The sequence below is a fragment of the Oryctolagus cuniculus genome, chromosome 18, assembly GCF_964237555.1.
Source record: "Oryctolagus cuniculus chromosome 18, mOryCun1.1, whole genome shotgun sequence".
Classification (NCBI taxonomy): domain Eukaryota; kingdom Metazoa; phylum Chordata; class Mammalia; order Lagomorpha; family Leporidae; genus Oryctolagus; species Oryctolagus cuniculus.
Window position 1 is genome coordinate 10,381,504 of NC_091449.1, and position 26,112 is coordinate 10,407,615.

At 54.2% G+C, this 26,112-nt stretch overlaps 1 protein-coding gene and 1 long non-coding RNA gene across 2 annotated transcripts in view; one reads left to right on the forward strand and one right to left on the reverse strand.

Moving 5' to 3' along the window:
• Positions 1 to 4,581: 4,581 nt before the first annotated feature.
• ZC3H4 (zinc finger CCCH-type containing 4) overlaps positions 4,582 to 26,112 on the forward strand; it is a 42,567-nt gene continuing 21,036 nt past the window's right edge. The window contains exons 1-4 of the mRNA XM_070062052.1: positions 4,582 to 7,640; positions 8,768 to 8,933; positions 24,099 to 24,318; positions 24,610 to 24,720. Of these exons, the coding sequence (XP_069918153.1) occupies positions 7,529 to 7,640; positions 8,768 to 8,933; positions 24,099 to 24,318; positions 24,610 to 24,720 (609 nt within the window). The 5' untranslated portion in view covers positions 4,582 to 7,528. The remainder of the gene's footprint in view (positions 7,641 to 8,767; positions 8,934 to 24,098; positions 24,319 to 24,609; positions 24,721 to 26,112) is intronic.
• LOC138846423 (uncharacterized) lies at positions 11,941 to 19,440 on the reverse strand. The gene is made up of 2 exons (XR_011383903.1): positions 19,314 to 19,440; positions 11,941 to 19,218 (listed from the first exon to the last, which is right to left on the reverse strand). It is a non-coding gene; the product is annotated as an uncharacterized lncRNA (long non-coding RNA).

Genomic DNA, 26,112 nt, shown 5'->3' on the forward strand with positions numbered 1-26,112 from the left:
ACTGATCCAAAGCTAGGAGACAGGAACTTCCTCCAGGCCTCCCAGGTGTGTGCAGGGGCCCAAGCACTTGGGCCATCTTGTACTGCCTTCCCAGGTCATAGCAGAGAGCTGGATCGGAAGTGGAGCAGCCGGGACTTGAACCGGCACCCGTATGGGATGCCGGCACTGCACATGATGGCTTTACCCACTATGCCACAGCACTAGCTCAATTTCCTTCCTTTCTTAAGAAAATGATTTATTTGAAAAGCAAAGTGGCAGAGACAGAAGGAGAGACAGAGAAAAAGAGATTCACCTGGGCTGGCGCTGTGGCATAGCAGGTAAAGCTGCCACCTGCAGTGCCAGCATCCCACATGGGCGCTGGTTTAAGACCAAGCTGCTTTACTTCCGATCCAGCTCTCTGCTGTGGCCTGGGAAAGCAGTGGAAGATGGCCCGAGTCCTTGCACCCCCACACCCACGTGGGCGACCGGGAAGAAGCTCCTGGCTCCTGGCTTCAGATGGGCTCAGCTCTAGCTGTTGTGGCCATTTAGGAGTGAACAAGCAAATGGAAGACCTCTCTCTCTCTCTCTCTCTTTGCCTCTGCCTTTCAAATCAATCAATCAATCAATCTTAAAAAAAAAATAGAGATTTATCTTCCATCTGCTGGTTTGCTCCCCAAATAACCACAATGGCCAGCGCTGGGCCAGACTAAAGCCAGGAGCCAGGAACTCACCTGGGACTTGCACGTGTACAACAAGAGCCCAAGGACTTAGGCCATACCCCACTGCCTTCCTGTGTATCCGCAGAGGGCTGGGTCAGGGTGAGCAGCTCAGACAAACGGGGCTGAATAATTTCCCATCACAAGTGTATACGACGTTTTTTGTTTGTTTTTGTCCGTTCATTCACTTATGGGTTGCATCCACCTTCGGAGTATTGTGAACAATACTGCCATGAACATGGGTGTAGAAATATCTTTGCAACCCTGTTTTCAGTTATTTTGCAAATACAGCAATGGGTGGGTTGTTGTTTAATCCCCTCACTCCACTCAAGAGAAGACTGTAAGAGCACCAATTCAGAGTTCAGCCCCTGGGTTTGGGGATTACCTAGGTAATTATCTCCACCCAGGCGACTGCTCACCATTCCGCCTCCTACCTGCATATTAGCAACCCCCAGGGACCTTGCCCCAGGCCCCTCCTGCAGAGACTGATTAATTGGTCTGGGGAGGAGCTGAGACACTGGGATTTTCACAAAATGGCCCCAGAGGATTCTAAAATGCAGTCAAGGGACATTTAGCCTGGTGGTTCAGACACCGCATCCCCCGTTGGAGTGCTTGAGTCGGATTCCCCAGCTCCAGCTCCTGACTCACAGACCCTGGAAGCAGTTACAACTCAAGTGATTGGGCTCCTACCACCCACTGGGTAACTAGATTGAGTTCTCTCTCGGCTCCTGGCTTCTGCCTGACCCAGTCTTGACCATCAGGGGCATTTGGGGAGTGAACCAGCAGACAAGAGCTAGCTGCGTACCTACCTACCTACCTATCAGCTATTTTGCCTCTCATATAACTAACATAAAATAAATGAATAAATAAACAAAACTAAAATATGTGCTTGGCTTTCGGCTATGAGATTAAAAAACAATAGAGGCCAGCATTGTGGCACAGTGGAGTAAGCCGCCACCTGCAATGCTGGCATCCCATGTGAGCACCAGTTGGAATCCTGGCTGTTCCACTTCTGATCCAGCTTCCTGCTAATGTGCCTGGGAGAGCAGTGGAAGATGCTCTTGGGCTCATCCATCTGGGAGACTTGAATGGGTTCTTGGAGTTCCTGGGTTCGGGTCCCAGCTGCTCCTCTTCTGATCCAGCTTTCTGCTATGGATGGCCTGGGAAAGCAGTAGAAGGTGGCCCAAGTCCTTGGGCCCCTGCACCCACGTGGGAGACCTGGAAGAAGCTCCTGGCTTCTGGCTTCAGATCAGCTCAGCTCCTGCCGCTGCAGCCATTCGGCACGTAAACCAGCGGAGGGAGCACTTCTCTCTCTGTGTCTCTACCTCTCTGTAACTCAAATAAATGAAAATAAAATTTTTTTAAAGAAAGCGGGTTCTCCCATGTGGGTTCTGGATGTCCTAGGCCAAATGCTTACACCAACGCATATTTTAAAATACAGAAACAATTGTAGAAGTATGGGTGTATATGTGTAGAGAGACATAACTACACTGCAGGCATCTGGGGAGTGAACTAGTGAATGGAAGCTCACTCTCTCTCTCTCTCTCTCTCTCCCCCTCTGTCTCTCTTCCTCCTCTCTGTAACTCTTTCAAATAAATTTAAAAATAAATCTTAAAATAAAAGATCGCTTTGTGAGAAAGAGCCCTGAAGACAAAGCTAATAGCTGTGAAATTTGTTTTTCCTATACTTCTTGGCTCCTAAAAGCCCAAAGTGCCCCCCCCCTTTCCTTTCCTCCCTTATCCTTCTCTCTGGCTTATGGGGAAATGAAATGTAGCGGTATATTCTTAGATTTTGAGGTATACCTCTCTTCTGAGGCTTTTTAAAATTAAAGTGATACCCAAATGACCTAAAATTAGTTATTCTTTCATACAAATTAATTTATTTGAGGAGCTGGTGTTGAGGCACAGAGGGTCAACTTACTATGATGCTGGCATCCCCTATGAGTGCGATTGTAGACATTTGGAGAGTGAACCAGTGTATGGAGGATCTCTCTCTCTCTCTCTCTCTCTCTCTCTCTCTCTCTCTCTCTCTCTCTGTAACTCTGCCTTTCAAATAAATCTTACAAAAAAAAAAAAAAGCCCACAACCGCTAAGACTGGGCTGGGCCAAAGCCAGGGGCTGGAAACTCAATCTGGGTCTCACACGTGGTGGCAAGAGCCCAATCACATGACCGTCCCTGCTGCCTCCCGGGATCTGCATTAGCAGGATGGGGTCAGGGACCTGGTATAGAACCAGACACTGGCCGGCGCTGCGGCTCAATAGGCTAATCCTCTGCCCCCGGGTTCTAGTCCCAGTAGGGGCGCCGGATTCTGCCCCGGTTGCCCCTCTTCCAGGCCAGCTCTCTGCTGTGGCCAGGGAGTGCAGTGGAGGATGGCCCAGGTCCTTGGGTCCTGCACCCCATGGGAGACCAGAAGCACCTGGCTCCTGCCTTCGGATCAGCGCGGTGCTAAGTAGTGATGGTCTAGAGGTGGGATTTTAAACCCTGCCAGCCTTCCACAGAAACACATCACTTGCTTTTCTGATATTTTGGGGGTAATACTTTGGTTTTAAAAAGCTTTTGATAGTAGGCCGGTGCCGCGGCTCACTAGGCTAATCCTCCGGCTGCAGCGCCAGCACACCAGGTTCTATTTCCGGTTGGGGCGCCGGATTCTGCCCCGGTTGCCCACCATTCCAACTTCTACGTTTGTGGGTTTGATTATTCCACATACATCACCTAAGTGACTTCAGATAGTATTTGTCTTTTAATACTTGGCTTCTTTCACTTAGCCTAATGTCCACTAGGTTCATCCATGTATGAATTCATGTGTAGAAGCACGTGAATTAATTTCTTTCCTTTTTTTTTTTTTTTAAAGATATTTATTTATTTGAGGCCGGCACCACAGCTCACGAGGCTAATCCTCTGCCTGAGGCACTGGCATCCCGGGTTCTAGTCCCGGTCGGGGCGCCGGATTCTGTCCCGGTTGCCCCTCTTCCAGGCCAGCTCTCTGCTGTGGCCCGGGAGTGCAGTGGAGGATGGCCCAAGTCCTTGGGCCCTGCACCCCATGGGAGACCAGGAGAAGCACCTGGCTCCTGGCTTCGGATCAGCGCAGCGCACCAGCCGCGGCGGCCACTGGAGGGTGAACCAACGGCAAAGGAAGACCTTTCTCTCTGTCTCTCTCTCTCACTGTCCACTCTGCCTGTCAAAAAAAAAAAAAAAAAAAAATGATGTGGGCATCTTAATAGCCAGGCCAGGTGATGGCCCCTAAAGTTAGCCATTTTATGTATTTTTTCAAAGTGTATGGGGTGGGGGGAGAGAGACAGAAGGAGAAAGATCTATGTTTGTTTCCTCCTCCCCTGATATCCTCAGTAGCTAGGTCTGGGCCAGGCCAAAGCCTACAGCTGGGATCTTGATGCAGATCTCCCAAGTGGGTGACAGGAGTCCAAACCCTTGGGCCATCATCTGCTGCCTTCCAGAACAGTAGCAGGAAGCTTTTTTGATTGGGATGGAGCAGCCAAGACTTGAACCAGAGCTCCAGTATGGGAAGCTGGTGTTGCCAGTGGCAGCTTAACCTGCTGTGCCACAGTGCTGGCTCCAGTCTTGTCTTAAGGAGTTTATGATGTGAGCCTTCATTATTAGTGTTACATATATTTTAAAATTGATTTTTAAGTGTTAATTTATTTGAAAGGCAGAGTTACAGAGAGAGGTAGAGACAGGAAGAGAGCTCTTCCATCCACTGGTTCACTCCCCAAATCGCCACAACAACCGGGACTGGGCCAGGCTGAAGCCAGGAGCCAGGAGCTTCATCCGGATCTCCAGCATGGGTGCAGGGGCCCAACCACTTGGGCCATCCTCTGCTGCTTTCCTGGGCACATTAGCAGGGAACTGGATCAGAAGTGGAGCAGCTGGGACTCAAAACAGCACCCATATGTGATGCTGGCACTGCAAGTCAAAGTTTTAATTCACTGCGCCACAGCAGCAGCCCTATTATTAATCTTATATTTCAGGGCCTCCTTAGCGTTCCCTGCTCCCTGTCTCCTAGTTCCACAGACAAACCCCCACCATTGTGACAACCAAAAAAGCATTAACATCCTCTGGAGAGAGTCAATTGACTTCTCTCATTAACGTCTGTCAATAATTTCCAAAATGTCCTCTGGGGGGCGACATCATCCTCTTGAGAACCCGGGAGAGGACTAATTCCATTTCCCAGCAGGGACAGGATTACCTCTCAGCTCCCGGGTAAATCCAGGCTTGGATTAGCAAGGGAAAAAGGGAAATAGCAACTAGGTTAGGCAGTCAGCAGGGCCCAACACAAAGAAATGCTTCTCTTTGGTCCGTGGTCTCCTCCATTTCTTCCCTGAGCGACTGCAGAGGTTGTGGCCGGTTTATCTACAGTGCAGAAAGCCCATCCTTCTTTTGTTTGTTTTACAGATTGCTGTGGCACAGGGGGTTAACGCCCTGGCCTGGAGCCCCAGCATCCCATAGTGGCGCAGCTTTGAGTCCCCGCTGCTCCACTTCCGATCCAGCTCTCTGCTACAGCCTGGAAAGGCAGTAGATGGCCCAGGTCCTTGGGCCCCTGCACCCGTGTGGGAGACCTGGAAGAAGCTCATGGCTCCTGGCTTCAGATCGGCCGGCGCAGCTCTGGCTGTTGCAGCCAGCCAACTGGGGAGTGAACCAGCAAGTGGAAGACCTCTCTCTCTCTGTCTACCTCTCACTGTCTGTAACTCTCTCAAATAAATAAATAAATCCTTTTTTTTTTTTTTTGACAGAGTGGACAGTGAGAGAGAGAGAGAGACAGAAAGGTCTTCTTTTGCCGTTGGTTCACCCTCCAATGGCCGCTGCGGCCGGTGCACTGCGCTGATCCGATGGCAGGAGCCAGGTGCTTCTCCTGGTCTCCCATGGGGTGCAGGACCCAAGGACTTGGGCCATCCTCCACTGCACTCCCTGGCCACAGCAGAGAGCTGGCCTGGAAGAGGGGCAACCGGGACAGAATCCAGCGCCCCGACCGGGACTAGAACCCGGTGTGCCAGCGCCGCAAGGCGGAGGATTAGCCTAATGAGCCAAGGCGCCAGCCAATAAATAAATCCTTAAGAAAAAAAATTACATGAGTCCCTTGCACACAGGGATACCATGTTGCATGCAGCAGCTTAATCCTTTTCTCTTGTTTCTTTTTTTTTTTTTTAAGATTTATTTTTTATTTATTTGAAAGGCAAAATTAAAGAGAGAGGAGGAGAGAGAGGTCGTCCATCTGCTAGCTCACCCCCTAAAGGTCCATAATGGCTGGAGCTGGGTCAGGCTGAAGCTAGGAGGGCAGAGCTTCTTCTGGATCTCCCATGTGGGTGCAGGGAGCCAAGCACTTGGGCCATCGTCTGCTGCTTTCCCAGGTGCATTAGCAGAGAGCTGGATCGGAAGTGGGAACCAGAGCCCATATAGGATGCCGGCACTGCAGGTGGTGGCTTTACCTGGTATGCCACAGTGCTGGCCTCGAATAAACCTTAAAAACTGGGGTGGGGCCAAAAGAGAAGGTGTGTGTGCTTATTTTGTTGCAAAAAAAAAAAAAAAATGCAATGCATTCAGTTTTTCTATCACATGCATTTTCCAATCAACTCTTCCAAGATCCCTGTTATGTAAGTTCTGAAAATCAAGGTAAGTAGGGAAGAAAGGCAGCTTTGTCATTTTTAAAATGGGGATTGCTGGGCCAGCCCCGTGGCTCTCTTGATTAATCTTCCGCCTGCGGTGCCAGCATCCCATATGGGCGCCAGGTTCTAGTCCCAGTTGCTCCTCTTCCAGTCCAGCTCTCTGCTCTGGCCCGGGAGGGCAGGAGGATGGCCCAAGTGCCTGGGCCCCTGCACCCGCATGGGAGACCAGGAAGAAGCACCTGGCTCCTGGCTTTGGATTGGCGCAGCGCTGGCTATAGCGGCCATTTGGGAGTGAACCACTGGAGGGAAGACCTTTCTCTCTGTCTCTCTCACTGTCTATAACTCTACCTGTCCAATAAAAAATAAACAAACAAACAAACTGGTGAGGCTGTAGTATACATTTCTGGTCCCATAACCAAGCACTACTAGTTCTTGGTGTGTTAAACTTCTCTGGGTAACTTAATTGTATGTGAAAACATTTATTACAACCTTGCCTTCGAGGAAGTAGGCCCATTAGAAGAGAATCATTAAGTGTCACTGGGTTAGACTGGATGCAGAAAGAATGGAAAGTCAGGAGTTTCCACCGACAGTGGGCTGTCAGCTGGGCGCCCCCCCCCCCCCCCCCGCCATGGAAGCATTTTATTTGAAATTTTTTAAAATCAAGAATGCTCTTTTTTTTTTTTTTTTTTTACCCCGAAGAAGCTTGTAAATTACAGCCCTAGCCGGCTGCATTCTAGGTAAGGTCTGGAACTTTCTGTTGTTGTCTTTGATAGGACCAAGATGCAAGGTCGTTCGGGCTTGTCTGCAGGCTTAGCCTTCTTGCCCCGTGGGTTTTCTTACTGTTCCTGGAATCCGACTGGCCTCTGCCTTCTCAGGCTCGGAAAGAAGCTGTTCCCGAGTCTTCTCTCTGCCCCCCTCCCCACTTGTATTCCTTAGCCCCCAATTTCTGTGCCCGGGGAGACAAGCCCCCATCACCGGGGCCAGCGCTGCACGGACACCCCTGGGTGCACGCGCACCGAGCAGTTCTCCAGCCAGCAAAGGCATCCCGGCGGGGACTCGACACCCGGCTTCCGTCTGCATCCAGAAAACGAGAACAGCAGCTTGCCCCAGTGCAGGATCGCGAAGGCCCGAAGAAACCCAGACCGCGGGTTCAGGGCGCCACGCCTCGCATTCTTCAACTCCCCAGAAGGCGCCGCCAGGCCCCGCCCCTGGCCACCGATGACGTCATCAGCCGAGGTAGCTAGTGATGTCATCTCCGGGACGGCTCTGCGCTGCTCCAGCCCCTGTTCTTCGGAAACCTCCGACTCCCGGACCCGGGCTCCAGCTTTCGGTTATTTTTTTTCTCCCTCCCATTCCCCCCCCCCCCCCGCCCCACTTAAACCTTTGGGTTCTTCCTGCCTTTCGTCAAGCTGGCGATTGTCAGTTTTCCCGCTTGCTCTCGGGCCAATTCCTCACGGTCGTCTACTGTCCTAATTAATCGCCGCTTCTCCAGCCACGCCGGTTTAGCTCATTTTCTTCATTCCCATCACCCAGCTCGGCCTCTTTCGGCTGTTTCCGGCTCCCGGCACTCACCCCCACCGACGCCGCCTTCGGCTCTTTCCGGAACACCTCAGCTCCTCTTCGGCTGTTTCCGACTCCCCCCGGGCTCCCCTGCCTTTAGCTTCACCCCCGTCGTCCCCTTCGGCTCTCTCCAGCGCCCCTCGGCTTCGCGTTCCTCCGCAGCCCAGACCACCACCTTCGGCTAGTCCCGGCTCGCCCCACCGCCTCCCGTCGCCCGCTCAGCTCTCTTCGGCTTTTTCCGTCTCCCTTCGGCTCTTTCCGCGGGCCTTCGGGCGGTCTCTGCCCCTCTGCTCCACGTGACACCGCCTCCGCCTCCCGGTTCCCCCACCCACCTCGCCCTTCCTCAGCCTCTGAGCTGGTCCGGGCCGAGCCGCCATTTTGTGTGAATTCTTGACTGCGGCGGGGGCCGGGCAGCCGGGGCACCTGGGGTGGGCAGACAGTCGGCCCGTCTTCACGGCCCGTTCCCTCTCTCCCTAAAATCCCCCCCCCTTTTTTTTTTAAAAAACGCTCTCGCTCTCCTCTCCTCCCCTTCCCCCTCGCTTGCTCCATTGCGCGCGGCCCGGGCTAATCACACCCAACCACCCACCAGTGTCCGTGTTCCCCGGGTTTCCCGCCCGCGGGCGTGTGTGTGTGCGTGTGGGGGGCTCTCGCCCCGATGAGGGCCCCGCGCCCGTGAGCGAGTGACCGCAGGGGCAAGGCTGCGGAGAAAGCAGGCGGCGAGCGGCCCGCCGAGGCCTAGGCCGCGCGGCCTACGCGGAGGTCGGCGCAGAGGTGATTCCGAAACCGAAAAAAATATATATCCAACCCTCATTAGAAGCCCTCAGAGCTGAAGTGTGTCCCTCCCGCCACGCCCAAGCAGTCCTTTTTCGTGCATTAACGTCCCCTCCCCCCCAAAAGGAACTATGGAGGCCGCGCCCGGGACCCCCCCGCCGCCGCCATCAGAGTCGCCGCCGCCGCCATCGCCGCCGCCGCCATCAACCTCTTCGCCTCCTCCGTGTTCCCCCGACGCCCGCCCGGCCACCCCGCACCTCCTCCACCACCGCCTCCCGCTCCCTGACGACAGGTCAGGCCCCCGGCCGAGCCGGGGCAGCGTCCCCGGGGGGAGGAAGAGGAGGAGGAGGAGGAAGGGGGGCGGCCGCCATGTTGGGTCGGGCCACGGAGGAGGAGGAGGAGGAGGAGGAGGAGGAAGGGCGGGGTCGGTGGGTGTCTCTCGCTCGCTCGCTTGCTCGCTCTTTCTCGCTTGCTTTCTCTCCCGGCCTCATGCGTTTCCCCCCCCTCGCGGCGCTCGCCCGCTCTCCCTCGCTCTCGCTCTGTCTTTTTTGGGCGCCATGCTGAGGGGAAGGTGAGGAGGCGCCCCCGGACCCCCCGCGCCCGCCCGCCCGCCCGCCCGCCCTGGGGAGGGGGCGCCGGGGGAGGGGGCTGCGGAGGCCCACGGGGGTCCTGGCTGCTCCTGCGCCCGGAGCTAGCGGCCACGGGCCCGCCTGGCCGGCGCCCGGCTTTGGGGATGGGGGAGGGGCTCCCGGGCCCTTTTTGGGGGGCTCTAGAGCCACAGCCTCGCTCTCAGGGGCTTGGAGTTGGGGGGCCTCCCAGTCCCCGGCAGTATCCTTTCTCCTGGGGGAGGTTTGCCCTGCACTACCAGCATAGGTGCCCAGCCCTGTAGGAGGCACACTGTGTTTTTTGGGGGGGCTTGTTCCCTCCTCTCCATCCTCCTACTGAGGGGGGTCCGTGGGGTGGGGGCTCTTCAGTTTTTTTTTTCGGCGGGGGTGCTTTCTGCTCCCTAGAGGGCAGGCCTGGGGGGTACATTTTCAGCCTTTTTGGTGGAGAGCCACTGCCTCCTGGGATAAGCCCCCCGCCCCGTGTTTTTCCTTTCGAGGGAAGGGTTCCCCTTGGTTCCCGTGAGTAGGTAAAGCGGGGGAGGGTCCTCAGCCTTTTTTGGGGGTGAGCCTTGCTTTCCTCGTCTCGGAGTAGAGCAGGGCGCCGGCCCTTCCGGGGAGGCACAGGAGCGCCCCCCTCGCCCTGTAGTAAGTGCGAAATGGGCCCCGCCGGCGCCCTGCCCTGGCGGGGAGAGTGCAGCCCGCCCCGCGCGGCTCGGGCGCGGCCGGGCCCCGGGCCCCGCGCTGCAGCAGGCGGAGTTGGGGTGCGGGCTTCGCCCACGTTTTCCTGGCGGGAGAGTGGGATTGAGAAGGGAAGGTGGGTTCCAGTCGGCAGGAAAGCGAGTCTTGGAGGCGCGGGGGTGGCGAGGGGAGAGAAGGCGCCGGACAGATGGCTGCCGGGTCGCAGCCCGGGCCCGGGAGCCGCGCAGGACCCTCCTCCCCCGGCCCGGGGTCTCCGCCAGGGCTGCCCTGTCTCCCCTCCCCTCCCCTCCCCTCCTCTCCCACCTCCCCTTTTCCCTTTCTCCTTCACAGACCACACTTTGCCTTTTAAAAGAAATGCCACCCACATTCAGAGACACAAGTGCAGCAGTTTGGTGAGCTTTTAAAAAATGTATATTTTTTTTCTGTTTTGTTCTAATTAAATGTATCGTCCTGGGAACCGCAGCCCATCGCAGCCCGACTCCAGGTCAAGGAAATACACAGATTAGCAAAGGTCTGTTCGCTAAGCCCTCGCTGGGCTGCCGGGCCCCCTCTCCGGGGGCAGGTGCAGCACTCAAAGGTGCTTACACGCTTTATTCGACCTCTAAGGAGTTCTCTTATGTCAGAAGTGTATGTCTTACAATGGGTTGGGATGGTAAGTAGCCTCTTTTATTGAGTAATTCAATTATCTCCCTCTTATTGTCCCTTTCCTGCCTGCCTTCCTCCTCGCCTTTAGACCAAAGTGATGCTTGAGAGTGAATTTATATGTTCGAATCAGGATTCTAACCCGTTGAACCCTTTTAGACTTGCACATCCTTTCAATGTTTAATTTTTAAAATTTAATGTACACAGTTTTCTCAAAAAAAAAAAAGTGTGATACTGTAACATGACAAAAACAGTGTAAAAGGCCCATAGCGTTTCCTCTCCCCGGCAGCCCTCATTCCACTTCAGTCCATTGCCTGTCTCCAGCCTTGATGTTTGAAGAAAGTGGATGCTTCAAGTCCATGCGCAGGAGACAGGCTTCCTGAATGTGGTTTATGGTAGTTGCATTCAAGTTAATGCCTCCACTCCCCCCTTGACACTCCCCCCCCCAAAAAAAAATTGGTTCAAGTAGATCCAGTTTCCTCATTTTACTCCAGTATCTTATGGTGATGGACGTTTAAATTGAGCAGGTCATTTGTAAACTACTGTTTAAGCACCAAGTCTGTAAACTGTGTCAAGCCCCGTCAGCCTGCCTCCACCGCTCCTTTGTCGGAAAGCACATGCCTGATGTGAAAAGTTGACGCAAACGTGTTACACTCTTGGTCATGGAGAGAACACCTCCCGTGCCCCCAGCCCACATGTACAAGGAAAAAGCAGCACCAGAAATGACTTGCAGAACCAAACACCGTACTTCTGATGTGTTTTACAAGCATAAGTTTCTCCGGTAAAAGACAAAACACGTTGAAGTTCCTCCTTCCCTCTTGCCCCCTTTTGGCCCCTGACACATTTCTAACACACGGCCCTCCAGCCTTGCAAAAGACCCCGCGAGCTCTCAGTTCACGTTCAGATGAGGAAACACGGCAGACCAGGCCACTTGTTTTCTGTTCTTCCTTTTAATGTGTTCACAACTTGACTGCCCTGAAATGGTGATCTTAGGTGTGTAACATCAGTTTGGGAAGGAAGAAGTCTGCAAACTACAATATCCTGCCAAAAAAATGTTGAAGCACCAACCGAACACACTGTCCAGTGCGCTGTGTCAGCCGGAAACGTTTGAAGTCCCCCAGGCTTTGTAAGCTGCCTTCCCCAGGAGCTAAGAGCAGAAATTGGAGGTTAGCTGGTGGCCCGAGTTTTAACAGCTCCGGAGTTGTAGTAAGATGCTCATTTGAAAATGTGCTTTAAAAATGAAGTGGTAAGGAAGTGGATTATCTTTTGTAAGTGAAAAATTTTAGCAGTCATTCACTGAATTTGAAAATGTTTGCCCAAACATAAAAAAAAAAAAAAAAAAGCTCTCAGATGTGTCCACACAAAGGTTTATTGTTTTTTGTTCTCAAAGGAATCTCATCCATCAAGTCCAAGAAGCCCAAGTAATTAAGTCAACTGCATTTTGGTAGTCTTGGTTTTTGGAATGTCACAGTACTGCTTTTTTTTTTTTTTTTCCCTCCAAACTGATGTACTGGTATTAAAAACCAAATTAATGGATGTTGCAAAAAAAAAAACCAACAAGACAAGAAAAGGGTGCCATCAGAATGCCTGATTTAACAGCAGATCTTATACACTTGTAACTTTTTCAAATTTTTGTTTTCTCTGAGAGGTTTGATTTGAAACCAAATCAAAGTCTCCCAATAGAAACATCAATGTGACCGCGAAAATATGGGTATTCTAGTCCTAAAATCCCTTTCTCTTCTCCTCTCCTCACATGTGCCTCCCCGCAGGGGCTTGTGAATCCTCAGCCTGTCCTGTTTCCCTGTAGCGTTTCTGTCTGCTCTGAGGCTGTTCGTTTTTGGTTCTCGACAAACCAGAATTTTCTTTAGGTAGAGCTGGTTGTCTCGGGTAGCCACTACTGTGGTTTTTCCTCAGTCAGGAAGGCGGGTGCCCGGGGAAAAGGGTTTTGCGCCTGTGGAAGCAGAACCTTTGGTGGCTGCTTGCTGCCTGGCGGGCTGGAGATGGATGTGTAAGAAGTGAAGGTGGACGATGGGTTGCGTCTGGTTAGTGACTTGGTAACGCCTCTGCCTGTTTCCTGCTCTCAGATCTCTCCCCTGGTGGGGGAAGGGGCCATCTCAGGGTTACTTCAGTTGTTCCCTCTTGTTAGGTTTCTGGGGCTGTTGAGTCCCTGGAAACATCTCCTGGAGGCCAGATCCAGTTACAGTAAATACCTCTGTGGCCATAATCGCTAATGAAACTATTTTCCAGTCTCTGTGGGTAGCTTTAAGTCAAACCATATTCCCGAGAACCTAATTTTGGTCCCTGTGGATGGTGTCTTCTGCGAGAGCAAGTGGTTCTGACCCGCGTTGGGAGGTTGAGTGACAGAGCAAGGGAGCTCAGCAGATGGTGAACAGACAATAGGAGAAAAAGGGATGATTGCAGAGACTTCTGCCAGTTGATATTTACTTGCTGTTAAACATTTTTATTTGAGGGACGTGGAACAGACCTTGCTTTGAGCCAGCCAAGGCCGGGAGCTGGGAACTCAATCTGGGTCTCGCACGTGGGTGTCAGGGACCCAAGGCATCACCTGCTGCCTCCCAGGGGCCTACGTTAGCAGGGAGTACTCACAAGTGGCTTGTGGATGCCCCTTGTAGCATCTTGACTGCTGTGCCGAATGCCTGCCCCCAGTTGGTATTAAGCATGCGGATGTAGGAGTAGGTTGCCCTTCGGTAGACGGAATGCTGCCTGAATAAGTGATTTGAGGCCAGTTTTGTAATTAAAACCTAAGAGAAGGGATGGAAAAGCTGCTGTTTTGTCCCCGTGGCTGGTAGTATTTGTTTGGATGCGCCAAGGTGAGAGGAGATAGTACGATGGGTTGGGGGGCCTCGCTTTGTAGATTGACTCTCTGTGTCTCTCGGCCCAGTCTTCGAGGCGTGCTCTCTCGCTCTTGGTAGTTAACGTAGATGCAGCCTGAAAGATATTCTGCAAGGCGTTAACGCGTTGATTTCGTAAAATGTAGAGGTGAGGTGGGCAGTTTCCTGGCAAAACACCCACTGGGGTGGCTCTTGACCTGTTGGTGGCAGGAATGAAGACATGGCCACGTCCTGTTATTGGAATTTATTTTTTTAGCAGTACACAGGGTATTTGCTCAGAGCCTAAGTTTGCTTCTGGACAAATTGTTCCGGAGAGAGGATCTTGTGTTTTCTGCCATTCTGCATGTGTGTGAGTTGGTGACTCAGCACCCTGTTTGTCAGGCAGGCTGTAACATCTTTGTGAACCGTGGAGGTGGCAACAGGATGTGAAGGGAGAGAGTGGGCTTTGGAGCCAGATAAGCCCGGCCCCTCCCCGGCAGTGCAGTGGGCGTTGGAGATAATGGCCCATTCCTCAGGGTCGTTGTGGTCACATGGGTGCACTCGGGACACCCACACAATGCCTGGCATTCAGTGAATCTTCCTGCTTTCCCTGCTAGGGAAAAATTCTAAATAGAACTTCTGCAGTGTGGCATGTCAACAGAGTAAGAACGGTGCCTGTGTGAAAGCAGTTGGTTCGTCTTTCACCGCCTGGGGTCCTGGTCAGTGTGCTGAATGGAGGAGCCGCGGGGGCTGACGCTGAGTGAAGCCATCTGAAGGCACTGCTTGCCTGCTCCACGCCCTTGTTACGGATGCTGAAACAGTCCTCTGTCCTGAGCGGGGCTGACTAGCTTCCTGTGCGCGTGTTTTGCAATTAGAATCTGAGTCATTGCCACAGCCTTGCTAGGCCTCCCGAGAACTGCTAACTAGTCACATCACCTGAGGCCAGTCCTTGACCCTCCCAGCGTCTCGGAGAGCAAGGTCTCCTGAGCAGCCTCTGCCCCGGCCTGGGATGGGTCGCAGCCTTGTGATCTGGCAGGGGCAGGTACGGTTTTGCTCACTCAGCAAGCAGGCTTGTCCCGTGCTTAGCCTGAGCAGAATGTCTCAGTGTGTGCAGAGAACCTTCTCTCCTGAGAATTAAACAGTGGGCCTGTGCTGGAGCTGCCTTCTGCAGTTTCTGGCCTGGATGAAGGGTTGCTGCTGCTGCTGCTGCTGCTTCCAACTCATTAATCCCCACCTGCAAAGTCGACGCCTTAAAGCGGAATGGTGAGGTTCCAGTCTGTGGCCAGACCACAGGCAGGCCTGTCAGGAGACCCCGATGCAGCAGCTGGCCAAGCACCTGGTTCTCTTGTCCCAGAGCCATAGCGTGCAATAACCCGGGGTGCTGCTGTGTCCCTCCGCCCCGTGTGGCCCTCTGCTGGTAGAGAGTGATGGGCAGAGTGATGAGCCTCCTGAGTTACCCGGCTTCTAGGTCAGCCTCCTTTGTCGTTGGGAATGGTGGCAGTGCTGCTTGTGTGCTGTCAGTGAGGGTCAGAGATGACGTGTCTGGGTCTTCTTACCTGACCTCCACCTTACTAGGCTGGGTTCAGTTGTCCTGGGTCCCAGAGCTGGTATGTGCTGGAAGCGGTGGTGGAAGCCAGCAGCCTGTTCCAGGCCTCATTTCTGTCCGTGTTGTGCTATCCTCAGTCTGGTGTAATGTTTTCCAAACTGCTGGCTGCAGCCATTGGGATATGAAGTCCATTTACTGATCTGTCTCCCACATTGGGAAAACAAAGCAATGGAATTGGATAGAAATAGCGGTTACTGTTAAACGTAGCTCAGAGAAACTTGCGTCTGGGAGAACTGTGGAAGAGATGGGGTGGAGGTCAGAAAGTTTGAAAGCTGCTGTGGGTAGGATAGGAGTTGGCAGACTGGCCGTGGGGCCGTAGCAGCCCCCCAGGCTTGCTTTTGTAGGTAGGTTGTTGGCACACAGCCAACTCACTGCTTTATATCAGGGGCTGCTTTTGTGCTGTGACAGCCGAGTTGAGACAATGAGGGCCGGTGAGGCTTGGTTTACTCTTTGGCCCTAAACAGAAAGCCTGCTGGCCCCGGCACCAGTGCTTACGCTGGCTGCAGCCTCGTGGTGACTCCTCGTGCAGTGGCAAGGAATGGCTGCACTGGAGAGGGTGGGCGTGTGTGTGCCCCGGCCTGCACGGCCCCCTCGCCCCGCATTCCCTTCTTCAGTGGATGCAGAGGCCCAAGCCCGGACTTCTGAACCATTACATGGAAGGGATTTTCATTCATCCGAAGCTGCTGGAGACTCCTTGAGCCCAGTGCAGGAGTGGATCACAGCTCACACAATCTTGCTGTGGCCCAGCCCCAGGGAGCTGGACCCAGACGCTGGGGTCCTTGGCGTAGAGTCCATTGCAGGTGGCTTGGATTCCTGGCCTCGTCATTTTCCTAACAGACGCCAGGGCTTGGGTTTCCTCAGGGTTCCAGGTTGGCTCTGCCACTGTCAAGGTCATGAGAGCAGTGACAGTGACTGAAGTGACTTAGGCAGCTGCTTCTCCGGGAGGGTCACGCCCCTCCCTGGCCAACCAGGAAGTCCTGGATAAACAGAATGAGTTTGTGATGGAGAGACCCCCTCACTACCCAAGTTGCCTGGGTGTTATTGACATTGACCCAGAGTGTGGCTAGCTGAAACTGAGGCCCCTGCATTCCTGAGCTGGGCCCTTGGCACCTCGGGGGGAGCTGTGAGCCGCCCCCTGTCTGCCTGTAAGGACCTCACCCTCCTATACCTCCACTCCCACCCTCACCCCTCCCCCTCGGGGGTGTTGGGGAGTTAACAGTTACATGTGAATACTTGTGGTTCTGCCCAGGAAATTCATTAGTGGTGGATGAAAAAGAAATCTCTAGAGTGCTAGGCCCAGGGTCTCCTTTTAGAGGAAAATATTAATATTTCCATTCAGTTCATGTTGAATGGAGCCAGTTGGTTCCTTTAACCATGAAAAATAAGGCGGAGTCTACAAGCTAAGTCACTAGAAGTCTGGCCTGCTGGCGGGAGAAGGTGGCCGAGGTACCCCTCCGCGCTGAGAAGCAGGTTCCAGAGCGTCCTCTGCCAGGGGGACTTGGCTCTCAGAAATCCCTTTGCTCCGCCTGAGTTTTGAGAGCTTGTGGGAGTGAACGCAGAGGGTCTGTGTGTCTCACTGGGGTTCCTCCAGCAGCAGGCTTTGCTTTGGGCTTGCTTCACCTCTTGGGAGCTCTGCAGAAATGTGTGCTTGAGGCCGGCGCCGCGGCTCACTAGGCTAATCCTCCGCCTGCGGCGCCGGCACACCGGGTTCTAGTCCCGGTCGGGGCGCCGGATTCTGTCCCGGTTGCCCCTCTTCCAGGCCAGCTCTCTGCTGTGGCCAGGGAGTGCAGTGGAGGATGGCCCAGGTGCTTGGGCCCTGCACCTGCATGGGAGACCAGGAGAAGCACCTGGCTCCTGGCTTTGGATCAGCGCGGTGCGCCAGCCACAGCGGCCACTGGGGGGTGAACCAACAGAAAAGGAAGACCTTTCTCTCTGTCTCTCGCTCTGTCCACTCTGCCTGTCAAGAAAAAGAAAAAAAAAAAAAGAAATGAGTGCTTGACAGTTGGAGTAGGTGGTGGTCTTTTCCTGTGAGCGCACTTGAGAATTTCTGTCCTTTGGATTTGTGTATAATGGATGAATCCTATTTGAATTTTTGCTAGGATACCCCAGGTCTTTCTGTGCACCTCGTATTCCCTAAACTATCTAGATGTCCTTGGTCAGTTTTTTTTTTTTTTTTTCAAGATTTATTTATTTATTTTGGAAAGTCAGAGTTAGAGACAGATCTTTCATCTGCTGGTTCACTCCCCAGATGGCTGTGATGGCCATTGCTGGAGCACTCCGAAGCCAGGAGCTTCATCCAGGTCTCCCATGTGGGTGGCAGTTGCCCAAGTACTTGGGCCATCTGCTGCTGCTTTCCCAGGCCTTCAGCAGGGAGCTGGACCAGAAGTGGGGCAGCCAAGACATAAACCATGCACCCTTATGTGATGCTGGCATTGAAGGCAGCACCTTAACCTGCTGCTGTGCCATAATGCTTAATGCTGGCCCCATAATAAGATTTATTTATCATCTGAAAGTGACAGAGCAAGACAGAAATCTTCCATCCGCTAGTTCACTCCCCAGATACCCGCAACAGCCAGGGCTGGAGCCAGGCCAAAGCCAGGAGTCAGCCATTTGGGTTTCCCACGTGGGTGGCAGGGTCTCAAGTACTTGGGCCATCTTCTGCTGCCTTCCCAGGTGCGTTAGCAGGGAGGTGGATCAGAAACGGAATGGCTGGAATGCCAATTGGTTGCTCTGATAGAGGGTGCTAATGACAGCTAAAGTGGCAGCTGAAAAACCGCTCCACAAACTGGGCCCTGGTCAGTGTGTTTGAAAGGCCCTTTCCCTTCACTGAGTCTTGGAGGCTGTGTTGGCCTCCTGTCTTTTGCAGGTGCATAGTTTATCCTCCTAAGTGTTTAGTGAGCCTGGGCCAGGTTTGTGCGCAGCTCTCAAATTGTGTCGTTTTGTGGAACTCTCCCGTAGCCCCATCTTGGGGTTCCAGTGCTGCATCTGCGTTACAGTGGAGAAAGCAGGTGCAGTTTTTATTTCTTTTTATTTTGAAAGTTTTTTTTTTTTTTTAAGGTTTATTTTATTTGAGAGACAGAGTTACAGAGAGAGGTAGACACAGAGAGAGAGAGAAAGGTCTTCCATCTGCTGGTTCACTCCCCAAATGACTGCAATAGCCAGAGCTGAGCTGATCCCAAGCCAGAAGTCAGGAGCTTCTTCTGGGTCTCCCATGTGGGACAGGGCCCCTAGCACTTGGGCCATCTTCTGCTGCTTTCCTAGGCCATAGAAGAGAGCTGGATCGGAAGTGGAGCAGGAGGGACTTGAACCAGCGCCTATATGGGATGCTGGCGCTGCAGGCCAGGGCTTTAACGTGGTGCACCACAGCACCGGCTCCTAAAAGATTTCTCTTTATTTATTTATTTGAAAGAGAGGAAGAGAGAGAGGTCTTCTGTCTGCTGGTTCACTCCCCAAGGCAATGGCCTGGGAAGAGCCAGCCCAAAGCCAGGAGATTTTTCTGGTCTCCATGCGGGTGGCAGGGGCCAAGCACTTGGGCCATCTTCCACTGTTTTCCCAGGACATTAGCAGGGAGCTGGATCAGAAGTGGACCAGCTGGGGACACAGACTGGTGCCCATCTGGGATGCTGCTGTTGCAGGCTGTGGCTTTGCCATCTACGTCACAATGCTGGCCCCATGGGTGCAGATTTTAGTACCTCACTCTGACCTTTAATCTGCTATCCATTCATTCAGCCTGTTTTTCCTATTTGATTAGAAATTTCAGCGTGGGAGTTGTTTTGTTGGTTATTGGTTCAGCAATTCTTTTCCAGGTAATTTCTAATTGTCTTTAGGCTAGAGGCTAAGGGCTGGGCCTTTGGTTCCAGTCGAGTCTCTTCTGTTGAGACCTCTGGGCACACTTCTGGGCCTCCCTTTGCTTGTCTGTAAGAGGCTCGCTGCCCGTTGTAAGGAGAGGACAGAGGGAAGCCCGAGCGGCCTCGCTGCTGCACTGGTCAGGGATGGCACTCCTGGGGCTCCGAGGCCCGCGTGCAGTAGAGGAAAAGCTGGCAGAGAGGTGAGGCTGGAGGGGGTTGTGGAGGCACGGGTCCGGGCTCTCACTGTCTGCAGGGAGCTTCACGCCGTGAGGGCCTTGCCCTGTGCCATGTCTTCTCATTGCGCAGAGGCTGGCCCACCCGGAGCTGCTTGTTCTCCAGAAATTTTCTGACATAGGAGAGAAAACAGTACAGTAAGCTGCCGCGTACGCATCACCTAGTTCCAGGAGTTACCTACCTTTCGGGGCTTTCTGTCCGCGTCACCTTGTCTCCTACTTGTCTGAAAGCAAACTCCAGATCTCATCTCACCAAGAGGTTGTTCAGTGTGAATCTAATTCGGGAAGGATTTAGATCCTGCGTGTGTATGTGCAGACCACAGAGCTGTCATACTCCTAGCAGAAATAACGGTAGACTAGTGTCGGAATAGCCAGTCCAGTGTAGGTTGCTGTACTTGCCCTCAGGGATGCCTGCGCTTCCACGCGTTTGCACCTGGAAAGCTGCATTGGGTAGGCCATCTTGCTGAAGTGAGGGGTGGGCTGGTTGGTTTGTGCCTGCATGATTGGGCAGTGGCCGTGATGCAAGCATGTTGCCATGGAGACAGTGTGATGTCACAGAGTAGGCTGTGACACACGTGAGAATGCTGAGAACAGCCATTTGCTCTTAATTTCTGGTTGATGAACCTAGGTAGTAAGGACACTGAAAAACACGTGCAGGACCCAGAGGTTTATTTCAAGGATTTCCCGGCTCTGAACATCTTTCCATGGGGTTCCCCCCACGGCCGCTTCACTACATCCTGAATGGGGGATGGTCGTGGGGCGGGGCCTCTCTCAGGCGAGGGTCCTGAGCTGGTTTCTAGGGGAAAGGCCCTAGGCCTTTACTCCAGTAAGTGGCTGTCCCGCAGGGTCCGGTTTGAGGATCCTGGGCTTCTGCACTTAGGCCAGCCGTTACACATTTGAAGAGGTGGGGCCTCCTTTGTAATGTTTGTCATTTTGTCCCTAGTTAATGGGTCATTCAAGAGCCTACCCAGGCAATTTGTTGAGAGCCTGGGCAGTTAATGGTTGTAATCCCGACCTTCACATTAACCTAGCCACCTCATGGCCTTCAGGTAACCACCGCTGCTCCCACCAGTTTCCATCTTCCCTCATGGCTCCCGCCGCCTTCCCCCCACACCCCCTTTGTAAACTGGAGGGAGCACTAGCCCGGGGCCCTCTGAGCTCCAGCGCAGCCCTGCTGCCCAGAGTTGCCAGGTTGTCAGGCGTCGCTGTTGCAGGGCCTTGGTCCCAGGCCCTGGCTGTTCTCGCGCCTTTCCTCTTGGTCAGCCACCTGCTTTCTGTCAGAGCTGAGGAGGGGAGAGGTCGGTTTCGTCAGTTTTGTCAGCAGAATTGGACGAGAGGATGGTGACGGTCAGGCCAAGTGACATGGGGACGTGTTGGTCAGTAGTGTCCCCCAGGGAGAAGTCGGCTGTCGGTCCCCTCAGTTGAGGACTGTCATGTGGAGGTGGGCTCCTGCTGGCTGGGTCCTAAAACCAACACCCACTGCTTACTGTGGGCCTCCCCCACCCCACCCCTGTAGCAGCTCAGTTGGCCCTCACGTTCCCTGAACTAGGTACTGCTGTTGTCCCATTCTGCAGATGAGGAGACCAAGGCTTAGGGTGGTGCACACTGTAGGGGGAAGGCAGAGCTGGTTAAGCTGCTTGGTTTGCAGAAGGAAGCGTGGTGCCCCAGACATGCTCTAGGCTCCGTGAGGCTGCCCCTGCGGGCATTTCCAGGAACGGGCCTCGAGATGCAGTGTTGACTGAGAGAGGAGCAGCCTGCTCTGAATGTGGACGCTTCAGCACCTGCAGCTGTGTCCTCCAGGAGGCATGAGCCTGGGCTGACTCTAGGCCTCTGCCCGTGTCCTCCTGGGGCCAGTTCCACGTGCATCTCCCAGTGCGGCTGGTTCCTGTCCCCATGGCTCTGGGGACGAAGCCACCCTGCGCAGGCCAGTGCCGCGGGCTTTTCTTGTGAATGCTTGTCTCGAGAGGGCCTGGCAAGTCCAGATTGAAAGGCTCAGCGTGGTGGGGCTTCCTGCTCTTCTTGGGGGATTGTGTCATGGTCTGTTAGGCGCCCTCCCTGGGTGTCTGATCCCACTCTCACATGGACTTTGCTGGCTGCTGTCCTGTGGGGGCTGCTGCGTGGCCCTCGTGGTTTCCACTGGCTCTCCTAGTTGGCTTTTCTGTTTTCCTTCTGTGGAAGAGTCTGAAGAAAACAGTTACATTCAGTCTTGCATTCATGCAGGCCATTTAGGTGTGTGTGTGGGTGCCTGTGTCATGTCATGAGGGGCATGGCTCAGGTCCCAGGGGCCCTTCTGGAATCACCTCTCCCAGTGCAAGGAAACAAAGTTGCAAGTGTCCACTGCCCTGTTGTCACTGTGGGGCTGGTGCTTCCCAGTCCAGGGTGCCAGGGCTGCTGGGCTTGAGAATGTGGCTGCTGTCTGTGGGTGGGTCCCAGGGCCAGCCTGCCCTGCCTTCCTCGTCCTTTGGAATGAAAGTGCTTTCTTTAGTGGGCTGGGGAAGCTTTTCTCTGCCAAGAGCCATGTGGATATTTATAGTATCATTGCAGGCCACACCAAATTATCAAGTCCTGCGTGTGGTTCCCTTGGCAGGGCCAGACCAAACTGTTTCTCCGTCCGTTCCCCACCCTTGTCCTAGAGCCATTCCAGATACTGCTTAAGGCTCACTGAATTTCTTGGAAGGTCTTTTGTCCCCCATCCCAGGTGTTAGATGGAGAGCAACTCCAGCCCACACTCTGGTCTGGGCCAGCTGGGCCCTGGGCGAGAACTTTGCCTGCCATGCTGAGTGTTGGTTAGGTGTGGGGCCCTGGAGGCCTCCTTCCAGCTCAGGCTCAGCTGATGTGCCCCTGTTGAACAGGGGGGCTGCTGTGTCTCTCATTCAAGGAGGGGTGCAGGAAAAGAGGCGGTCAGATCCCTGGCACAGAGTAGATGCACACAGATTGTGGCCTGAATGGTGATCAGCCCCTGTCTGCTGGTCGCTTTCCAGACTGAAGGATGGACAGTGACAGTCTTTTTAGCTTTTCTTCATGAAGGCCAGCCTGGGTGCTCCCCAGCTCCTGCCCCATGTCTGTCTGAGGCAGCCCTGACCGGCCCACAGTGTTCCCATCAGGGACTCCCCGTCACTACCCCCCAGTGTCTGCACAGCAGGAAGTTTGCCATGGTGCCGACTAACAGCCTCTCCCTCTGGACGAAACCAGTTTTCCCAGTCAGGTGGCCCTTTGCTGTGGGTGAGGCCGTCCTGCCGGAGCGGGCCGCGCCCTGGCTGGGCGGGAAGGTGCCTCACTGGGCAGGAGTGCTGCCTCTGTCCTAATCCCGGGTTTGCTGCCTCTTGCTGGGGCTCCCGGGACAACTCAGTGCGCAGGAGGAGACAGCGCCAGGTGTGCATCATCATCAGCTCCCTGATCCCTTTGGAATGGCAGGAAGTGCTTGCTTTTGTTCCTTCTTTCGTTCGTTCTTTTTTTTTTTTTTTTTTAATATTAATTTATTTATTTGAAAGGCAGAGTTAGAGGCAGAGAGAGAGAGAGAGTGGTCTCCTATCTGCTGGTTCACTCCCCAAATGGCCGCAACAGCTGCAGCTGGGCCAATCCAAAGCCAGGAGCCAGAAGTGCCTTCTGGGTCGCCCACGTGGGTGCAGGAGCCCAAGCACTTGGGCCATCTTCTACTGCTTTCCCAGGCCATCGCAGAGAGCTGGATCGGAAGAGGAGCAGCCGGGTCTCAAATTGGTGCTCATATGGGATTCTGGTGCTGCAGGCAGTGGCTTTACCTGCTACGCCACAGCATTGGCCCCTTGTCCTGCTTTCTGTATTTGGGAAGTTGCCTTTGACCTCTGCCCTGGGGCATCCATGGGCCAGATCCCATTCCCTTTGACTTAGGAGGGAGAGTCGATGGGAAATCTCCTTAGGGATTCCCTGATGTTTGGGGAGTTGCTCTGAGAACAACAAAGGGGCAGGGGTCCCTGGAGGTCTCTACTGCCTGTTTCCCACAAAGCCCATGAGAACCTTGGGCGCATGCCCTCTGCTCAGCCAGGGCCTCCCGTGGCCGTTGGCTCCCTTTGCGGCTGCCTTGGGCCCGAGTCCATCACCTTCCTCTTCATGTTGCTTTTGGTCTCTTTGTGCCCAGGTTAATGGAGATGGACTTGATACGCTCCCACACTAACCTTTCTGTGGTCATTTGTGAGGAACTTGGATGATTTTTTAAAATGAGAAGAAAGATTTTTTTTCCCCCTTACCAACTCCTGTACTTGTGAGAACTGTGTCTGTGGGTTTGGCTCAAACACTGGATTCTTTTCCAGCTGCTCCGTCCTTAACCCGTTCCCTGCTCCCCCAGCCCTACCCCGCAGATATTTGGGTCTGAGGAGGGCCCTGTTGGCAGCATCTGGTGTGTTTGGAGAGCACTTTCAGTTTGGAAGGCTGCCATGATGGGGCAGGGGCCGGCACGGGTGTCTGGTGGGCGAGAAGGCAGGCTCAGCGCGGGGCCTGGGCACCAGTGGCTTCTCTGGGGCTTTGGTCAGTACGTAATGGCCAAGGCCCAGGCTTGCCTGTGGGGAGGTCCAGGAAGCAGAGGAGCACCCTTGACTCAGAAGCTTGGCCCCCTGTCCGCTGTTCACAGCAGGGCACCTCTGGGGGCGTCTCTGGGAAAAGGAGCTTCTGCGGAGCAGAGCTGTGTGGCCCGGGCTGCCCGGCGTCCTGGAGGCTCCGACAGCCCGAGCACTGTGCTCCCCTGCCAGGGCGTTCCACGCTCGCCACCACGGGGGACACTGGGAAGTCCTGGCCTAGATCTGTCCCCTCATCAGTGGTAGTGCCTTTCAGTGCTGACTTTACCACCCACCCCATCTCAGCCAGGTGGGACAGGAGGCAGGGCCTGAGGGGCCTCTCGGGACCTCTCCCAGGGGTCACAGCTCTCGCCTGCTAGTCAGGCCTTCTGTTCCTCCGGGGGCCAGCCCAGGACCCCCGGGGGTCTCCTGTCAGACCTGTGTTCACACTGCTTTGGGGTTTGTAGGGAAGATGGTGAGTTGGAAGAAGGTGAACTGGAAGATGACGGGGCTGAGGAGACGCAGGACACCTCTGGAGGGCCGGAGAGAAGCCGCAAGGAGAAGGGGGAGAAGCACCACAGCGATTCTGACGAGGAGAAGTCTCACAGGAGACTGAAGCGGAAGCGCAAGAAGGAGCGGGAGAAGGAGAAGAGGCGGTCGAAGAAGAGGAGGAAATCCAAGCACAAAGTAGGTCGGGGAAGGTTGGCTGGGGCTGCCGCTGCCTGGCTGCCGGCCTGGCCCGGGGCTGAGCCTGTGCTGGCGGCCAGAGGGCACTCAGTGTGGAGTCCTCCCGCCCTGAGTCAGATAAAGAGCTTTCTTTAAAAAGTCAGGGCTTACGCTCCATTGCCACTGAGTGCCCCCAGGGAAGGTGTTTCAGGGCCAGCGACCGCACGGCCCCTCCGGCACCTCTCAGCAGTGTTTGTCTCGGGGCTGGCGGCCCAGCCGAGAGACGCTGAATCCCTTTCCCTGTCGTTGCAGCGCCATGCTTCTTCCAGTGATGACTTCTCGGACTTCTCAGATGACTCGGATTTCAGCCCCAGCGAGAAGGGGCACCGCAAGTACCGGGAGTACAGCCCCCCGTATGCACCGGTGAGTGACGTGGGCTAGAGCTGGGGCCAGGACAGCCGCCCTGCTGGGAGCTGGATCTGTGGGTTTGAATCCTGCACATAGGCACAGAATTGAAGTGGAGGAGCTGGCATCTGAGCTCAGGCAGTTAGCTGTTCTGCCGAGGAGCTCAGTGTGTCTCAGGGAGAGGCCGGCGGGCTCCCGTGAGCGCCCCCTGTTCCCCAGTGCAGACGTGACCTTTCGTGGAACACTGGCAAGAGAAGAAGATGGGTAGTGGGAGGAAATTTTCTCACCTGTTGCAGAGTTAGAAGTTAAATACTTACCCCTTGTGTCTCTCAGTGTCAAGTTTAACTTTTTTGTGCAGCTTCTATACCATCTTTTTTTCTCCCAGAAAATCTCGCAAGGAAAAAAGGCAACTTGGCTTCTTAGGTTCTGATAAGAAATGTCAAATGTGGTTAGTAGGTCTTTTTTTTTTTTTTTTAAAGATTTATTTATTTGAGAGGTAGAGTTACAGATAGTGAGAAAGAGAGAGAGGAAGGTCTTCCAGCGGGCACCATGGCTCACTTGGCTAATCCTCAGCCTATGGCACCGGCTTCCCAGGTTCTAGTCCCGGTTGGGGCATCGGGTTCTAGTCCTGGTTGCTCCTCTTCCAGTCCAGCTCTCTGCTGTGGCCCAGGAGGGCAGCAGAGGATGGCCCAAGTGCTTGGGTCCCTGTACCTGCATGGGAGACTGGGAGGAAATACCCAGCTCCTGGCTTCAGATCAGCACAGTGCCGGCCGTGGCAGCCATTAGGGGAGTGAACCAACAGAAGGAAGACTTTTCTCTCTGTCTCTCTCACTGTCTATAACTCTCTCTCTGTCTAACTCTGCCCAGCAAAAAAAAAAAAAAAAAAAAAAAAGGAAGGTCTTCCATCCACTGATTCACTCCCCAAATGGCCACACCAGCCAGAGCTGAGCTGATCAGGAGCCAGGAGGCACTTGGACCAACTTCTGCTTTCCCAGGCCATAGTAGAGAGCTGCATCAGAAGAAGAGCAGCCGGGGCTAGAACCTGTGCCCATAGGGATGCCGGTGCCGCAGCAGAGGATTAGCCTACTGAGCCACAGCCCTGGCCCCCGCTGGTGGCTCTTGAGGCTGCTAGCCCCTGTCCTGTGACTGAGCACTGCCCTCAGCAGTAGTTGTCATGGTCCGACACCACAGCTGAGTGAGCTCCTGTGGAGGCTCAGACCCTAAGCCTGAGGGAGCAGGGAAGGCAGGGAACGCAGTGTGCTCCGCTGTGAACTAGAGCTTGAAGCGTTTTGGGATCTGCTAAAGCACACATGTCTCTGTCCACATTTTGCTTTGTGCTGTTCTACAGTGAAGATGGGTGTGAAAAATTAACGGTCTTCCTTTGTTAGAGTGGCTTTAGAGCAGGCATTC